General features: G+C 34.6%; 1 protein-coding gene across 1 annotated transcript in view; it reads right to left on the minus strand.

Annotated features, from left to right (window-relative positions):
• The window catches only part of cdh24a (cadherin 24, type 2a), a 97,925-nt gene that overhangs the window by 34,083 nt on the left and 44,833 nt on the right, over positions 1 to 19,009 (minus strand). The window contains exons 3-5 of the mRNA XM_073822735.1: positions 15,852 to 16,146; positions 15,573 to 15,692; positions 9,908 to 10,075 (exon numbers count right to left, since the gene is read on the minus strand). Of these exons, the coding sequence (XP_073678836.1) occupies positions 9,908 to 10,075; positions 15,573 to 15,692; positions 15,852 to 16,146 (583 nt within the window). The remainder of the gene's footprint in view (positions 1 to 9,907; positions 10,076 to 15,572; positions 15,693 to 15,851; positions 16,147 to 19,009) is intronic.

Below are 19,009 nucleotides of genomic sequence, written 5' to 3' on the forward strand. Positions count from 1 at the left end.
TCAAAATATTGCTTCCTTTTCTGCTTACTAAGTCTTACTCTATATAATTTAGCAGCTTCCACATGTTTTTTCCATGGTTTAGACATCGTAAATTAACATAACAATGTATTTAGTAGTAAATTAACTGTGCAATCCATGCTGTTGTTTACATTTAAGTATTGCCAATATGGCTGCGCATTCGGGTAACTGACCAAATCGGGATTTAAATGCAAACCCTTTAAACCGACTACTAAATGAATTTATTACATGACTCGGTTCTTTGTAGTGAATCAAACACAACAGCGCCACGACCATGGTAGTTCATAGTGAATCAAAAACATACAGCACGGTCAGTGTAGTCCAATTAGCACACACGTGTCTCATGAGCTGATTCTTTTTTGTGAATCAAATACATACTGTACATGTAGGCTCTAGCATGATCATGGTATTCCGATTCCCGAATGAATTTATTACATGACTCGGTTCTTTGTAGTGAATCAAACACAGCAGCACAGCGACCATGGTAGTTCATAGTGAATCAAAAACATACAGCACGGTCAGTGTAGTCTGATTCGCAAACAAATGTCTCATGAGCTGATTTTTTTTTTGTGAATCAAATGTATATTGTACATGTTGGCTATCACACGAACATGGTATTCTGATTCCTGAATGAATTTATCACATGACTCTTTGTAGTGAATCAAACACAGCAGAACTGCGGCCATGGTAGTTCATAGTGAATCAAAAACATACAGCGCTGTCAGTGTAGTCCGATCCGCACACAAATATCTCATGAGCTGATTCTTTTTTGTGAATCAAATGCATACTGTACATGTAGGCTACATGTACATGATCATGGTATTCCAATTCCCGAATGAATTTGTCACATGACTCGGTTCTTTGTGGTGAATCAAACACAGCGGCAGCGTGAACATGGTAGTGTGATATCTAAATGAACAAATCTTATGAGACACAGTAAAAACACAGAGGGTGTTTGAGACCATTGGTGTATGAACCTCCAACCAAATGACTTTTATGAATCTTTTGATGCTTAAGAAACATTAATTATTATTATTATCAGTACTGGAAACAGTTCCTGTTTAATATTTCTGTGAAAACATCACTGTGATCATTTTTTTACAGGATTATTTGATGAATAATCCTCAAAGGAACAGCATTTATTCGAAATAGAAATCATTATAAATGTCTTTACTGTCACTTTTGATCAATTTAATGCATTCTAGCTGAATAAAAGTGTGGATTTCTTCTTCTATTGACCCCAAACTTTTGAATTTCAGTGTATGTCAGCCAAATGTGTCAAATAACAGGTGGTAGTCTGGCAGGGATTCTGCAAGACACCATTTCTGACACCATTTTACTGTGAATCAAATACAGCAGCACCACAACCATGGTAGTTTACAGTGAATCAAAAACATACAGCACGGTCAGTGTAGTCCAATTCGGAAACAAATGTCTCATAAGCCGATTTTTTTTTTTTTTTTTTTTTTTGTGAATCAAATACATACTTTACATATAGGCTATATCATGATCATGATATTTTGATTCCTGAACGAATTTATCACATAAATCGGTTCTTTGTGGTGAATCAAACACAGTGGCAGTGTGAACATGGTGGTCTGATACCCAAACGAATGAATCTAATGAGACGATTATTTTTACTGAAGTAAAAACAAAGAGGGTGACCATTAGTGTAAGAACCTCCAAACAAATGACTCTTATGAATCTTTTAATGAACAGTAAAAAAAGAAAAGAAAAATCAAATAATTAAATCATTCGGTATGACTGAACTGCAAGCATTTTTTCTGTCAGTAATGCCTATTATAGCTAACTGACTGACCTTGCTGTAGTGTAGAGGATCAGAATACAAATTCAGAAGCAAATTAGGAATGTGTCCTATTATATTCTAAGTGTTAAGGGAACCCCAAGAACTGAACAGGAAAAAAAAAAACCTTGGAGTGACCCATACTGCTTCTTTTAATTAAAAGGAAGAAAAAAGGGGGGAAAATATTTCGATTTAATGCTCTGGCTCTTTTTTCCATTATCCAGTTTTTAATTAGCCATTTGAAACTGCTTTTAGGCTCATTTTTAAGCACGACCAAGTGGGTCATGCCCTGTTTTAAATATTTTAATATTTGATATGGGTAGAGCAGGATTGGGTGTTAATGGAGTTTTTATGATTTTTACTTGATGCTTGCTACACTAAAACATTATTACAAACTTTATAAAGTTTTTTATAAGCTGGCGGCTGAAAAGAGGTCAGTGAATTAAACTGCCCAGCAAAAGTAATTTAATGGTTTTAAAATGTACAGAAATCAACAACCACAACTAATTTTAGACCAGCCTTATTTTTTTCATCACCCCATTAATCAAAGCAGCCATAAGTGCTGGTTAGTCAATGAAAGAGCCGTTTTACTTCCCATATTGTAAACATGATAACATAAATGCATTACCATTTCATCTTCAGATGCTAATATCTTCATATTCAAGACAACAAATTCATTGTAACCCATCACAGGATGGTGCTCTTGCATATAATTGGATGCAGTGCTGCGGATTCAGGATTTCAATCAGCTAGTGAGATGAGGCGAATTCATCACTTAATTTGGTTTTAAACAGTTTGTTTTCACTGTCAAGCTGCTGCTTGCTGTAATCACAAACCTATGGGGCTAATAAGGAGTTTGAAATATGAATCAGCAATCACAGTGAAAAATATGATTGAACAAATCTCAAAATGGTTCATGAATTAATCCGATTAATCTACCAATTAATTATCCTGTTCAAAAGATCACATATTTTCACATACAATTTTTTATGTTGCCTCCTCAAGCATCAAAACCTCTCTGTTTGGTTTCCCAGCATGCTCTTCACATTTGAGTTCTTCCCCACATTGTCTTAATGATGCTAAGATCCAGCTTTTCTGAGGGACTCAAACACAACGATAAGTGGTTATTGACTAATGAATATAAGTGCCGTCAAATCGATTAATTGTGATTAATCGTATCCAAAATAAAAGTTTACATGTGTTTACATAATATATGTGTGTGTACTGTGTAAAAATATATATACACAGTACACACACATATATTATTTAAACACAAACTTTTATTTTGGATGCGATTAATCGCAATTAATCGATTTGATGGTACTAAAATATATTTGTTTTGATTACCTACAACAAAACTGCACTTGACTGGACTAAACTAGACCAGATTAGATGACTAGAATCAAACAAAGGTTAGTAGAAACAGTGACTAAAAACAGTGCAGTGTACTAAAACAGAATAGTCCAGAGTAGACTAGACCAAATTAGACTACACAACAGTAGAATAAAGTTAAGATGACTAGACCGTACTAGACTAGACCAAAACAGGTGAAAATATACAGGTGCTGGTCATATAATTAGAATATCTTCAAAAAGTTGATTTATTTCACTAATTCCATTCAAGAAGTGAAACTTGTATAATATATACATTCATTCCACACAGACTGATATATTTTAAGTGTTTATTTCTTTTAATTTTGATTTTAATTTTTGAATTCAGTATCTCAGAAAATTAGAATATTACTTAAGACCAATACAAAGAAAGGATTTTTAGAAATCTTGGCCATCTGAAAAGTATGAACATGAAAAGTATGAGCATGTACAGCACTCAATACTTAGTTGGGGCTCCTTTTGCCTGAATTACTGCAGCAATGCGGTGTGGCATGGAGTCGATCAGTCTGTGGCTCTGCTCAGGTGTTATGAGAGCCCAGGTTGCTCTGATAGTGGCCTTCAGCTCTTCTGCTTTGTTGGGTCTGGCATATCGCATCTTCCTCTTCACAATACCCCATAGATTTTCTATGGGGTTAAGGTCAGGCGAGTTTGCTGGCCAATTAAGAACAGGGATACCATGGTCCTTAAACCAGGTACTGGTAGCTTTGGCACTGTGTGCAGTTGCCAAGTCCTGTTGGAAAATGAAATCTGCATCTCCATAAAGTTGGTCAGCAGCAGGAAGCATGAAGTGCTCTAAAACGTCCTGGTATACAGCTTCGTTGACCTTGGACCTCAGAAAACACAGTGGACCAACACCAGCAGATGGCATGGTACCCCAAACCATCACTGTCTGTGAAAACTTTCCACTGGACCTCAAGCAACGTGGATTCTGTGCCTCTCCTCTCTTCCTCCAGACTCTGGGACCCTGATTTCCAAAGGAAATGCAAAATTTACTTTCAACAGAGAACATAACTTTGGACCACTCAGCAGCAGCCCACTCCTTTTTGTCTTTAGCTCAGGCGAAACGCTTCTGACGCTTGTCTGTTGTTCAAGAGTGGCTTGACACAAGGAATGCGACAGCTGAAACCCATGTCTTGCATACGTCTGTGCGTAGTGGTTCTTGAAGCACTTACTTCAGCTGCAGTCCATTCTTTGTGAATCTCCCCCACATTTTTGAATGGGTTTTGTTTCACAATTCTCTCCAGGGTGCGGTTATCCCTATTGCTTGTACACTTTTTTCTACCACATCTTTTCCTTCCCTTCGCCTCTCTATTAATGTGCTTGGAACAGCCAGCCTCTTTTGCAATGACCTTTTGTGTCTTGCTCTCCTTGTGCAAGGTGTCAATGGTCGTCTTTTGGACAACTGTCAAATCAGCAGTCTTCCCCATGATTGTGTAGCCTACAGAACTAGACTGAGAGACCATTTAAAGGCCTTTGCAGGTGTTTTGAGTTAATTAGCTGATTAGAGTGTGGCACCAGGTGTCTTCAATACTGAACCTTTTCACAATATTCAAATTTTCTGAGATACTGAATTGGGGTTTTCATTAGTTGTCAGTTCTAATCATCAAAATTAAAAGAAATAAACACTTGAAATATATCATATATAATGGAATTAGTGAAATAAATAAATAAATAAATAAATCAACTTTTTGAAGATATTCTAATTATATGACCAGCACCTGTAGATGCAAGCAGCAATTATGGGCCAAGCACACCAAAGGGGAAATGAGGAGGTGAGCATGGCATTAGCACAGAAAGCTATAGAAATTTCATTATAACTTTTGTATATGGTTGTTGTAATATTGTAATGGTACACCAATGCATTCGTAAAATGTAGCATTTTCTATCATAATCTTCTATTGAAGTCAATGGCAATTTCATGTTTTGTTTCATTATAGCTCCACCAAGAGGCAAAATTCCACCAATTTTTTATGTGTCCTTAGAGTGTGCCCATGCATAAAGTGTGTCAAATTTGATGAAAATATCTGGAGTTATATTATAGAGAAAAAATTATTTCCTATGGTGGTTTCTAAATACGCCAAACCGTTGCGGAGGTATAGCCTCACATCCATTTTTGTTCGCTTTTCATAGAATTTGTTCGCGCATTATTCAAGAGTTCGAAGAAGTAGGTTTTACAAACTTTTAAAAATAGAAAGTCGAATGAAGTCCAAAATTCGAAAAACCGCAAGGTTTAGTTTCTAACTTACGATTTTTTAATTTTTGACTTCATTTGACTCGGCATGACCCAAGGATTCAGAAGATTTAGATTTTGTGCCTAAAGCCCCATTCACACTACACGCGACATGCAGCGACTAAGCGACGCGATCCCATTCATTTCAATGGAGAGCCGGCGATTTCCGGCGACAAGAGCGACAGCGGCCGTCAGCGACCGTTGGCGACCGGATGTGGGCGTGTCCAGCGACGCGACAAAGTTCAGAATCTCTAAACTTTATGCAAATGAAGAGCGACTTTCGGGAGCGACAGCCAATAGGAAAGAAGACGATAGTGCTCGTGATCATTCTCCTTTCAGCTCCAGCAGTGATTGTCCTGTTTTATATGACATGTCCATGCCCACATACAAAAATAATGTCAACTGCATTAAAATGAATTGTAACCTGCTTGTCTTTGTTTCTAAAGTTGCTTTGGATAAAAACATCTGTTAAATGACGTTACTAAGCAACCAGTAATGAGAACGCCCACTAGCGACCTCATCGCTAGCCTCTGGCGACATGCAGCGACAGAAGTCGCGTCTAGTGTGAACGGGGCTTTATGGTTCAAAAGTTATTGGCATAAACATGAGTGAAACTGGTGGAGTTAGAGACTCCAAATTCGCTATGGTTAATGTTGACACTGTCCTCTATCAGTGTGCCAAATATTACAACTTTCCCGCAAGCGATTCTATGGGCTGCCATAGACTCTAGAGTGGAAGAAACGTAAGAAGAAGAAGAATAATAGGAACACCAACGAATTCAATAGGTGCCTACGCACTTTCAGTGCTTGGCCCCTAATTATTTTGTCTAATACAGCTTTTTCAGAGCAAATACTAAATAAAACAGCACCATTTTTAAACCATTCTTGCTAACAGAAACAAAACAGGTGGTTTGAGCGCTTGTGATTAGAGAGATTGATTCAGAGAGTCGATGAACACAAGTGAATCTATAATTGAAGCACAACAAATATGATACGCCATAATATTCAGCTAACGTTATTACACATTTCTAGGGAAACAATCTATTTCGAACAGTTCAGACTGCCGACTGAATTTATGCAACTAAGTAATTGTGTACGTCATGACTCTCTAGTGTACAACATATAAGATCGCATCCCAATCAGTCAGAATAGAATACAGCAGACGCAAATCAGTCATGTGTCATCTGTGACATCACGTCTACAGTCTTCAAACCACCACTCACGTCTTTGAGCTGCCAATCAATTACTGCAATAAGATGGCATGCGCTGCATGAATAGCATGCGTGTAATAAGCTCACTGCGGCTAACAAGTGGACAGAAGTGCAGTCAGGAAAATAGGACAGAGTGATTTAAAGTAGAAGAGAAATAAAGCATGAATCCATTTCAAAAGGTTACATCATGTCACACACAAACCTGAACGCCTACATCTCTTCTTTTCCTACTGGTTAGTCTGAATGTGGACGTGGAAACAGCACTTGTGATGTTAGCAAACAGTGCACTGCGTGTCATTAGAGCAACTAATGGACAGCGTGTATGCTGACGGGGATATAAAGAGCCCACACTGCGACTCTTTGATCTTCACAACAAAATAGCTATTGAATTCAAAGTTTATATGCTCTGAAAGAGAGCTCATGGAAAATAAATGAGAAAGACTAGACCAAGACTGGAACAGAACAGAGAACTCTACACAAGATCAGAATACGATAGACTAGACCAGATCATAATAGAGTACACTGGAAAAGTGTTATTTCTATTATTTACATACAATTTTAACTATTATTAATGTTTTGAATAAGTTTTCACATTTTTAGTTTTCACTTTCATTTTAGTCTCAGTCATTTTATGTAATTTCTTTTTAAATATTTCTATTTCCAATTATCATATTTAGTTTTTAGCTATTTTAATATTTTATTTTTATTTTAGTTAGTTGACAAGACCTTTCACTTTTCTAACTTCATAATTTTTTTTTAAGATTTATGTCAATTAATGATAATAACCTATACTTTTACTTAACTAAAACAGATATGACAAGACTAGATAACAAAAAAGTGCAGCGTACTAAAAAAAAAAAACAGATTAGAGGACTAGAATTGAACACTTTACCAGACTAAATTTGAAAAAGAAAAAAAAAAATGTTGAGGTACAGTTGATTAGACTACAACAAGATAGAATACAAATATATAATAGAATACAATACAATAGTAAAGTGGAATATATTTCCATAGACTAGATTAGTACATAACAGAGTACACTTGACTGGGCTAGACTAGACCAGACCAGATTAGACAGCAAGAATAAAAAACTCTCAGTAAACTAGATCAAATTAAGTACTAAAGTACAGCAGATAAGATTACAACAAAACAGAACAGAATAGAATAGAATAGAATAGAATAGAATAGAATAGAATAGAATAGAATAGAATAGAATAGAATAGAATAGAATAGAATAGAATAGAGTAGATTTGATCCTTCATAGAATATAATTTTATGGAATACAATAGACTAGTGCAGTGGTGTGGAGTACACTAGATATTAAATATGATATAATAGAATAGCTCAGTAGAGGGTACTAGAACATATTACAATAAAATTAAATAAAGTAACACACAATAGAATAGAATAGAATAGAATAGAATAGAATAGAATAGAATGGAATAGAATAGAAACAAAATAGTAGATTACAGATAAACTAGAATAGAATATAGAAGACTACATTAAACTGGACTAGACTAAACCAGCCCAGATTAGACAACTATAAAACAAAGCTCAGTAGACTAGAACAGATTGCAATAAAATTAAATACAGTAATAAAGTAAAGAAGATTAGATTACAACTGAATAGAATAGAATAGAATAGAATAGAATAGCAAACTATAGAATACAATAGAACAGAATAGAATACTGTAGAATAGAAAAAATAGTAGATTATAGATAAATTAGATTAGAACATAGCAGACTATATTAAACTGGACTAGACTAAACCAGCCCAGATTAGACAACTAGAATAAAACAAAGCTCAGTACACTAGAACAGACTGCAATAAAATTAGGTAGCGTAATAAAGTAATAAAGTAAAGAAGATTAGATTACAACTGAATAGAATAGAATAGAATAGAATAGAATAAAGTAGTAGACTAGAGTAGATATCCTTCACAATAGAATAGAATAGAATAGAATAGAATAGAACAGAGCAGTAGAGTAGACTAGACATGATCCTTCATAGTAAAGTATTTCATAAAATGTTTACAGAATAGAACAAAATAAAAAAATAGTAGATTACAGATAAACTAGACTAGAACATAGCAGACTACATTAAACTGGACTAGACTAAACCAGCCCAGATTAGACAACTAGAATAAAACAAAGCTCAGTACACTAGAACAGATCGCAAAAAAATAGAGTAATAACGTAAAGAAGATTAGATTGCAACTAAATAGAATAGAATAGAATAGAATATACGAGTAGACTAGAGTAGAAATGATCCTTCATTGAATAGAATAGAATAGAATAGAATAGAATAGAATAGAATAGAATAGAATAGAATAGAATAGAATAGAATAGAGCAGAGCAGTGGAGTAGACTAGATTAGATATGATCCTTCATAGTAAAGCATTTTATAGAATGTTTACAGAATAGAATAGAATAGAGTACAATAAAATAGAATAGCAATCTATAGAACAGAACAGAACAGAATAGAAAAAAATGTAGATTACAGATAAACTAGACTAGAACATAGCAGACTACATTAAACTGGACTAGACTATACCAGCCCAGATTAGACAACTAGAATAAAAACAAAGCTCAGTAGACTAGAACTAATTGCAATAAAATTAAATAGAGTACTAAAGTAAAGAATATTAGATTACAACTGAATAGAATAGACTAGAGTAGATATGATCCTTGATTGAATAGAATAGAATAGAATAGAATAGAATAGAATAGAATAGAATAGAATAGAATAAAGTAGAGCAGTGGTTTAGACTAGATTAGATATGATCCTTCATAGTAAAGAATTTCATAGAATGTTTACAGAATAGAATAGATAACAATAGAAAAGAATAGAAAAAATAGTAGATCACAGATAAACTAGACTAGAACATAGCAGACTACATTAAACTGGACTAGACTATACCAGCCCAGATTAGACAACTAGAATAAAAACAAAGCTCAGTAGACTAGAACTAATTGCAATAAAATTAAATAGAGTAATAAAGTAAAGAAGATTAGATTAGAACTGAATAGAATATGATAGAGTAACCTGGACTAGACTAGACTAGACTAGTCCAGACCAAATGATATAACCAGAATGCAACAAAACTCAGTAGACTAGACTACAACAGATTCGAATAAAAAAAGTAGCGTAATAAAGTACAGCAGATTACAAAAACAGAGTGGACTAGAGAGTAGACAGACTAGATTAGTCTAGGTTTTTGATGCGTTCTGGAGCAGGGCTGGATATGTGACTCACTTTGAGTGAAGCGAGGCGGGTTGTCATTGACGTCACTGAGGTGCACAGTGATAGTGGTGGTCCCCGTCAGACCCCCTTGATGGCCGCCCATGTCTCTTGCCTGGAGCACCACCTGGTACTGCGCCTGAGCTTCTCTGTCCATATCAGGGACCGCTGTGCGCACGATGCCTGCCGAGAGAGACAGAGACAGCAACAGATCACTCAGAGCAAACATCACTTTGCTTTGGCAATATTGAGCAACTTTCATGCCAGTAAGGTAATTAGCTAAAACTGAAGTGAATTAAAAGGAATCACATTGAACATCCTACACCATCACACTGCTGTCCTCACTGAAACTGGAGCAGAATACCAATCTGACTGCTTCTGATGGGTCAGACACATATTACAGTAGATGGAACAGTCACTTGTCCTTACATGCCAGTGAAAATGTACATCTGTTGTACATCAATTTTGCTTTGCAAACTTAAATCCTTGGCTACCCCTGATGTATTTTACACCGTTGTTGCTGATGCCGCTGATTTGCGACTAAGATAATTTTATCTAGCTGGGGAACATAGATGAATTTGCAAAAACGACATATTAGTCTTGAAAGCATGAGTCAGAATGTGCTGAGGAAAAAAAAAAAAACACATACCAATCAAAAACATTTTGCCTATGCCATCGTTTTACAGCAAAAGTGTGCTTATGAACCGGTGGGGATATGATATATAACATAATTTGAGAATTTAAAATGTTTTTAGCAAATGTTCATGTTTTTGTCTCACCAAGGCTTCATTTAAAAATCATGATGACTTTTCAGAACTACACCACTTGCTTCTGTCCTTTTATTTCCTGTGGCTCTGATAAATTCACTTGTCCGCTGCAATGACCGTGCCAGATTCTGCAGCAACACGAGCAAGTTATTTTTTCAAACATCACTCAACCTTATTCTTGCACTACGATAGATACGTTACGAGCTGAGTGCGTGTGTCTAATGATGTTGCTGGACCATAGCCCAAAACACTTTTTACTAAAGAAATAACTTTACTTAAGGGGGTCATGGAATGGAGAACCAAGTGTTCTTGATAATTACAAGGTTATACTCCTATACTGCAAGTTTCAGAACTCAAAACTAACTCTGCAGTTTAAAACATTATTAATTTCTACCCTTATGATTTGACATCAGAAGAATCAGGATTTCATGACTTCCCCTTGACACGTCCTTTACTGTGCGTCATCATCGCATGTAATTAAGAAGATGCCTTCTGAACAAATCATGTCTGTCCATCAATCACAAAAGCGGTACTGCTGTTGTATAAAGATGTCACGTACGATCATCAAACTCAGACGTTTTTCTGTCAGTGGTTGTAAAGAAACTCTACTTCCGAAAACTTTGAGCATTAGCAATACATGGCTGAAGTCTATTTTTAAATGACGTGCATGAGCAACTGAAATATAAAGTTTTTGTTTGTTCTTCACATTTCACAATAGGCTATTTTGTGAATTAGATGAAACACATTGCATTTTCTTTCGCAATATCAGTAGCCTACATCCCCAGCGTCTTTTGTAAAACGACAAGTAATAATAGTACTTTTAAACTGATATACCAAAAATGAAGCAAGCAAAACCAATTACGATGCTGAAATAGACTGCTGCAATCGTTGTGGTTGCGTTGCACTGTTCAATTTCTTTTGCCTCGAGCTCAAAAATAATATAAGGCTTTATCTCAGCACTTGCCATCTTGAGTATCAAAAACACATGACGTGTTTGTGCAAATATTGGACCTGTTTTGGTGCAAATAAACATTGCAAACTTTAGGCCAGATTTACTGAACAGGGCAAATCCAATAAAAGCACCGACGGGAGTGCTAAGTTCTGTGGTTGATCTAAAAAAGCAGCCAGTGCATTTCCATGATGACCAATGCAATCTACCATGAGTAATGCCAATATGCACTGGGTTACACACAAGCTGAGCCGATGATAATCAGGTGCATATATTCTACTAACAACACGGGTGCAAAATGGGTAAGATGTGCTTTTTTAGGTGTTAAATAATGGCGCCAATAACAGTACACTGACTACTGCGAACCTTAATAAATAACCTTGAATGACTCATTTAAAAACAAAAATTTCGCGTCTCAAAGGGACACTCCAACAAATGCACATGTAATAAGGTTAGCCACAAAAATAACTCTGTCTGGGTCTTTTGCATTGCTGATGTTCTTTTATAAAAAAGCTTTTGGTAAAGTTGCTGTATGTAATTTTTTATAATATGTTTGCAGATATTTAGGAAACAGGCTAAGCTCACATACTTTTTTAAACAATGTGAACGCCAGTTATTCTACTTCAAAATGTGCATTCAGTTTCGGGAATTAATGTGTTTTTTGTTTTAGTCTATGTGATTCCACCCACTGCCAATCTACCTAATAGCAGGGGTGGGCGATATGATCAAAATCTTCCCAGTAGGCACACAACGTCACAACATGTTGATATTTGGTAAAATTTTGGTTGTGATGTCGGGTGGTCAAAATTCAATGTCATCTTAACGTCTAATGTCAATGTTAATTCAATGTCCAATACCGATGTCAGCTGATAATATTTTATTGTCTTTTAGGTTGTGTATCCAAAATCCAACTCTAAGTCAATGTCAAATTGACGTCGACCTGATTTTCATTCTCAACCACTACATCTGTCAATGTTGGACCCCAACATCCACCATACGTCATTAAAGCATATCAAATTAGATTAATAAAGGAATTAAATGTATAAAAACACTGCATATTCTTCATTGTGTAAATTACATAATGAATACTTTAACTTGCAGACATTAAAAAAACAAGCCACGGCAACAGTGTTGAAGTAGTCAGCGCCGATAGCCTCATGGGCAGCACGCCAAAATAAAGCGTTGTTGTGATATAGGCATCCCGGGCTCAAATCACAGCTCCTTTCCAAATCCTGCCCCCTCTTTCTCTCCTACTTCACTTCCTGTCTCCTCTACACTGTTATATCAAAATAGAGGCGAGAAAAAAGTAGTCCAATTCGGTAGGAAAACCACAGACTTAGCAACACTGCCAGTTGTATTTCAACACCCTGGGTTACCACTTGGTGGAAAACACAGCATATGGGGCCATTCACACAGAATGTGTCTTTACATCTAAAAAAAAAAAAGAGAGACAGCACTAAGAAATTGCTTTTAAAAAAAGCACAGTACAGAATGTCTCCTCCGCCATGTTGCCGTCAAACAAAACAGTTGTAATGCCAACTTCCTATAAAAACGTGTATAGCAACATCACGTGAGTGTGTAACCATGACTGAGATGATAGTCAAAAATCTGTACCGCTTGACAAATTTCTACCAGTTTATAATTTCTAACTGTATACAGTATTGCGCAGTCGCACACCTCTACCCAATAGTCAGGGTTGCCAGGTTTTCACAACAAAACCTATCCAACTGTTACTCAAAAATAGCCCAGTCACATTCCAGGGGGAAAATAAACATTTTTTTGGCTGGGTTCCCCTGGTAAAATTCATGTTCCAGGGGCTAAATATCACATTAAATATCACGTTGTACTACAGGCGTCCTGAGTCGGAATCCCAGCTCGAGGACCTTTCCCATTCCCGCCCCTTCTCTCTCGCACTTCACTTCCAGTCTCCTCTACACTGTCCTATCAAAATAGAGGCAAAAATGGCAAGAAAAAAGTATTAAAGTAGTCCAACTCTCTGGGAAAACCACAGACTTGGCAACATTGCCAATAGTATTTCAACACTCCAGGTTGCCAGTTAGTGGAAAATACAGCATGGGGCAATTTACACAGAATGCGTCTTTGCATCTTAAAATGCGAGATGCAGTGCTCAGGAATGGCTTTAAAAAATGTTATAGTCAAATAAAACAGTTGTAATGCCAACTTGCTACTGTAAACAAAAGCTTGACCCACCTCCAGGAACTGACATTGATTCTGTGTTGAAGAATAAAGTGTATAAAATGCCAAAAAACTACTCAATACTCCCACGCTCTATAAGCACCGTCTTTATGTGAATGCACTTCTCAGACTGCAAGCGCATATAGCAAAATCAGTTCTTGTTTGCTGCTCATTAGGTTTTAATGGCTTTAAATCACTTGTTTTTAAACCGCAGTGCTTAAAAATGCTTGGAAACTATACGTTTTTGTGACCACGTATAGCAGCGCTACATCACAAGAGCCTGTAACCGCAATAGAGATTAGAGATAGTCGAAAATCTTTACCGCCTGACAAAATTCTACTGGTTAATCATGTCTAATGGTATATTGCCCACCCCTACCCAATAGTGAGGGTTGCCAGATTTTCGCAACAAGACCTACCCAAATAATACTCAAAACTAGCCCGATCACATTTCGGGGGGTAAAATACAAATTTTACTTTGGCGCCGATTGCCTTGTGGGCAGTGCGCCGACATATGGTGCAGTTGGGTCTCAGGTGTAACGAGATGGAATCCCCCCTTGTGGACATTTCCCGATCCCACCGCCCCCTCTCTCTGTCTCCCACTCACTTCCTGTCATATCTCCAACTGTCCTATCAAAGAAACATGGAAAAACACCACAAAAAACATGTTTTTTGACAGGGTTCCCCTAGTAAAATTAACATTCCTGGGGCTAAATATCACATTATTGGGGTCGCTTCAACCCACGGACATGAAAAACAACCCTCGGCAACAGTGTTAAAGTGGTAAAGTTGGCGGTGATAGGCTTGTGAGCAGCGTGCGAACATAAAGCGCAATTACGTTACTGCCGTCCCAAGTTCGAATCCCAGCTCGAAGACCTTTCCTAATCCTGCCCCCTCTCTCTCTTTAACTTCGCTTCCTGGCTCCTCTACTCTGTCCTATCAAAATAAAGGCAAAAACAAAAAAAATCCATGGGAAAATCGCTAACTTGGCAACACTGCCAGTATTTCAACACTTCGGTTGCCAGTTGGTGGAAATCACGGCGTCTTTGCATCTGAAAACGCAAGGAACTGCTTTTAAAAAGGGACTTGCAACACTTGCCCCACCCCCAGGAATTGACATTGTATTTGTAACACAACTTATTTAGGCTTTAATTTGAATTTTTAATTCATTCAAAATATTGTGTAAAATATTTATTTTATATTAAAAATAAATAAAATAAACCAAAAAAAAAAAAAAAAGAAAGAAAAGCAACACATTAAAATGGAAAAACGTATTTTGTGTGAATGGTCCCTAGTGCAACCATGGAAGCCAGCTAACAAACTGGGTCAGAGATCACAGATTCTACCCGGCATAAAAAGCCTTGGCAACCATCTAAAAAGCTCTATGACCAGAGGCATATCAAAACAGATAAATCAACTCATCAATTGACAGTGAAAGGCTCGTCGCCTTTCCTTGTCAATTGTGCTTTTCTTATTGCATGTCCTCAATCTGGCAACCCACATGAGCTTTAAGTCTGAGGAGGAGCAGGAGAAACAACTCTTTCCAATATTTTAAATTTGAACCACAGTACCTATTCCAACCACTAGCTGTCAATATTATATACCACACCTGTAATGTCAAAAGAAGGTTTGCTTTGATCCATGCTGTTAGTAAAACAGGCCTTTATAAACTAACCTTGAGTGACTCAGTGTTAAATACCGCATTTCATTACCCTTAAAAATGAGAAATATTTCATTTCTAATCATAGAGAATATAACCGAACACACACCTGACTGCGGATCCACGGTGAAGTACTGCTGGCCTTGAATCACTGAATACACAAGTTTGGCACTATTCCCATACGTTGGATCATCAGCATCTGTGGCTGTCACTTGAATAACCGATGTGCCTAGGGAAAGAGAGAGAGAGAGAGAGAGAGAGAGAGACAAAATAAGAGATATTTCTGACAAAGTCAAGGTTCAATGAGCACATGACCCTCCGTCTTTTCTTCCAAACACAGCTGACAGCAGTCAGAGGGCATTTGCGTGCTTGCAGCCAGGCACAGTACCGATGTTGGCCATCTCAGGCACGGTGGCGCTGTACGGGCCGCCCTGGAACACAGGTGGGTTGTCGTTGATGTCTTGCACACGGATGATGAACTGGGATGAAGGCTCCAGGGCTCGGCCGGTCTGTCGGTCTGTTGCCGTGGCGATAAGGCGGTACTGGTCTTTCTCCTCACGGTCTAGGGGTTTGGTGACGTGAATATTCCCAGTTCTGCTGTCGATGACGAACACCGAACCGGCTCCCTCACCTTTTAATATGTATTTGGTGCGTCCATCACCCCTGTCCACACTTGAATGAAGCTGGAGGAATGAAGAAATGATAGAAAAAAACACCAAATATGTCAGAAAATTCTGAAGTCATAATCAAATTCTATGAAACCTGTATGTAGAGTATAAAAGGTACTCATAATGCTATATGACATGACAACAATTTTTTTTTTTTACCATACTTATAAAATATATAATGTAGTATATTATAATAATTTGGTTGAAGACTTCAGCCAAATAATATATTTTATCACAAATAAATCTGTTATGTTAAAACACATATTGTTCCAGACTGTATTAAAAAATTTGTACCATATAAACATGCAAGTGATTCCATAATATAGATATTAAATACAGTATAAGTTAAATAAATTAATTTTATTAAGTAAAATTATAATTAATATTACTAATAATTTAATTATGTTCAAACACATATTATTCCAGACTGCTTAAAGAATTAGTAGCATATAAAGACGCTAGTGATTCAGTAATAATATTTAATATTACTTTTCATATTATTTATATTAAATATTAAATTAATGATAATAATAAAGATGCTAGTGACTCAGTAATAGTAATATTTAATATTAATATTTGTATTATTTATATTAAATTTTAATTAGATTAAATAATTACAATTAATAAATTAATAATTTGATTAAATAATATAATGACGTTCAAACACATTATTCCTGAATGCTTAAAGAATTAGTACCATAAAAAGATGCTAGTGATTCAGTAATAATAATATTCATATTCATATTATTCATATTAAATATTAACTAAATGAAATTATTATAATAATGAATTGAATATAATAATTAAATTAAATTATTTAATTATGTTTAAACATACATTTTTCTGGACTGGTTAAAGAATTAGTACCATATAAAGATGCTAGTGATTCAGTAATATTAATATTCATATGATTTATATCAAATATTAAGTGAATTAAATAATTTAATTAATGAATTGATTAATTAAATTAAATATTTTAATTATTACATTTCATATTATTATTATTAAATATTTATTAAATTAATAATAATAATAATGATGGTAGTGATTATTATTCAGTAATAATAATATTTACATTCATATTATTCATATTAAATATTTATAATAAATTAATTAATCATTTGATTAAATAATTTAATTATGTTCAAACACATATTATTCCTGACTGCTTAAAGAATTAGTACCATATAAAGATGCTAGTGATCCAGTAATATTAATATTCATATTATTCATGTCAAATATTAAGTAAATTAAATAATTACATAAATTAATTGATTAATTAAATTAAATACTTTAATTATGTTCAAACACATATTATTCCTGACTGCTTAAAGAATTAGTAACATATAATGTAATTACATATAGTAATTCCGAAATATTAATATTCATATTAAATATTAATTAAATTAAACAATCATAATAATTAATTCATAAATAATTAAATTAAATTATTAAATTATGTTTAAACATACATTTGTCTTGATTGGTTAAATAATTTGTACCATATAAAGATGCTAGTTATTCAGTAATACAAATATTCACATTATTCATATTGAATATTAATTAATAGAAATAATTGTATTAATTAATTAACTGATTATTATTATTATTATTATTTTTAAATAAGATTTAAATTATGTTCAAATACATTATTCCTGACTGCTTAAAGAAATTGGTATCATATAAAGATGCTAGTGATTCAGTAATATTAATATTCATATTATCTAGAATTTTTTTATGTGTGCTGTCATTTGATATTAGGAGTGACTGAAAATTCAGACTCATATTAAATTCAATATTATAATCAAGTCTTTCTCAATATAAAGATATTAAATATAATGTTTGCTGCTTATTACTGTCGCCACTTATACCATTAAAATGTGTGGTCAGTAAGTATATATATTTATTTATTTATTTATGTATGTATTTATTTATTATTTTCAAAGATGAAAAAGGATTTAAGCATAAAACAATGTGTAATACTGCTTTAAATTGCTGTCGTTTCCCCCCCAAAAAATATTTAAAAGATTTCTGCTTAAATTTACTTGTATTTTTGTTTTAGTTTTTCTGAGCAAAAAATAAATATCATACATTTTCCCCTAATTTACAGAAGATGATCACTAAAATGTCATTCAGTGTAATCTTGTCAGGCATATTTACAAAATCAATTTATGACATATTGAAAGATGAATAACTTTTACCCCAAATACTAATTAGTTGTAATTTTACATTTTTAAATTTGCCACTATCCTAGGTTTTGCCCATTTGTCAGTAAGATTTTTGTTCAATAAAAAATTGAATATGCTCACTTATTCTTTTAGAAATTTTAACATGTACAAGTCAGAATAAGCATGTTGTCTGAATGTTTACATAAATATTGTGTTACACTGAATGACAATGTAACATTATTCCAACCAAATTCTGTCATTTTATTCTCCAAAAACTTAAATGAAACCTTAAAAGTAGACACTTTACTTACAGTACAGTGACATAAAATCACTTTTGTAGACCATTTGGTTTGAGCTGGCTTCAATAATACTGATTAAAAATGGCATTTTATTAATTTATTAAATTATCTTAATAATTTATGGTTGTTACCTGGTTCGAGCTGGCTTCCAAAAAAAAAACAACACAAAAATAAATAAAATAAAATAAAATAAATCATAACTGAATGGTGAATTACTGTACCAATAGTGATTAAAATTTTAATAATGAAAAAATGTTGTTTAAATATGGTTTTCAGCTAGACCATTTGCTTTGAGCTGGCTTAAATAATACTGATTAAAAATGGCATTTTATTAATTTATTTGAAAATATGGTTTCTATCTGGAACATAAAATAAAATAAAATAAAATAAAATAGTCAAGTACTGTTTACT

Source organism: Garra rufa, chromosome 18 (genome assembly GCF_049309525.1).
Source record: "Garra rufa chromosome 18, GarRuf1.0, whole genome shotgun sequence".
NCBI classification, from domain to species: domain Eukaryota; kingdom Metazoa; phylum Chordata; class Actinopteri; order Cypriniformes; family Cyprinidae; genus Garra; species Garra rufa.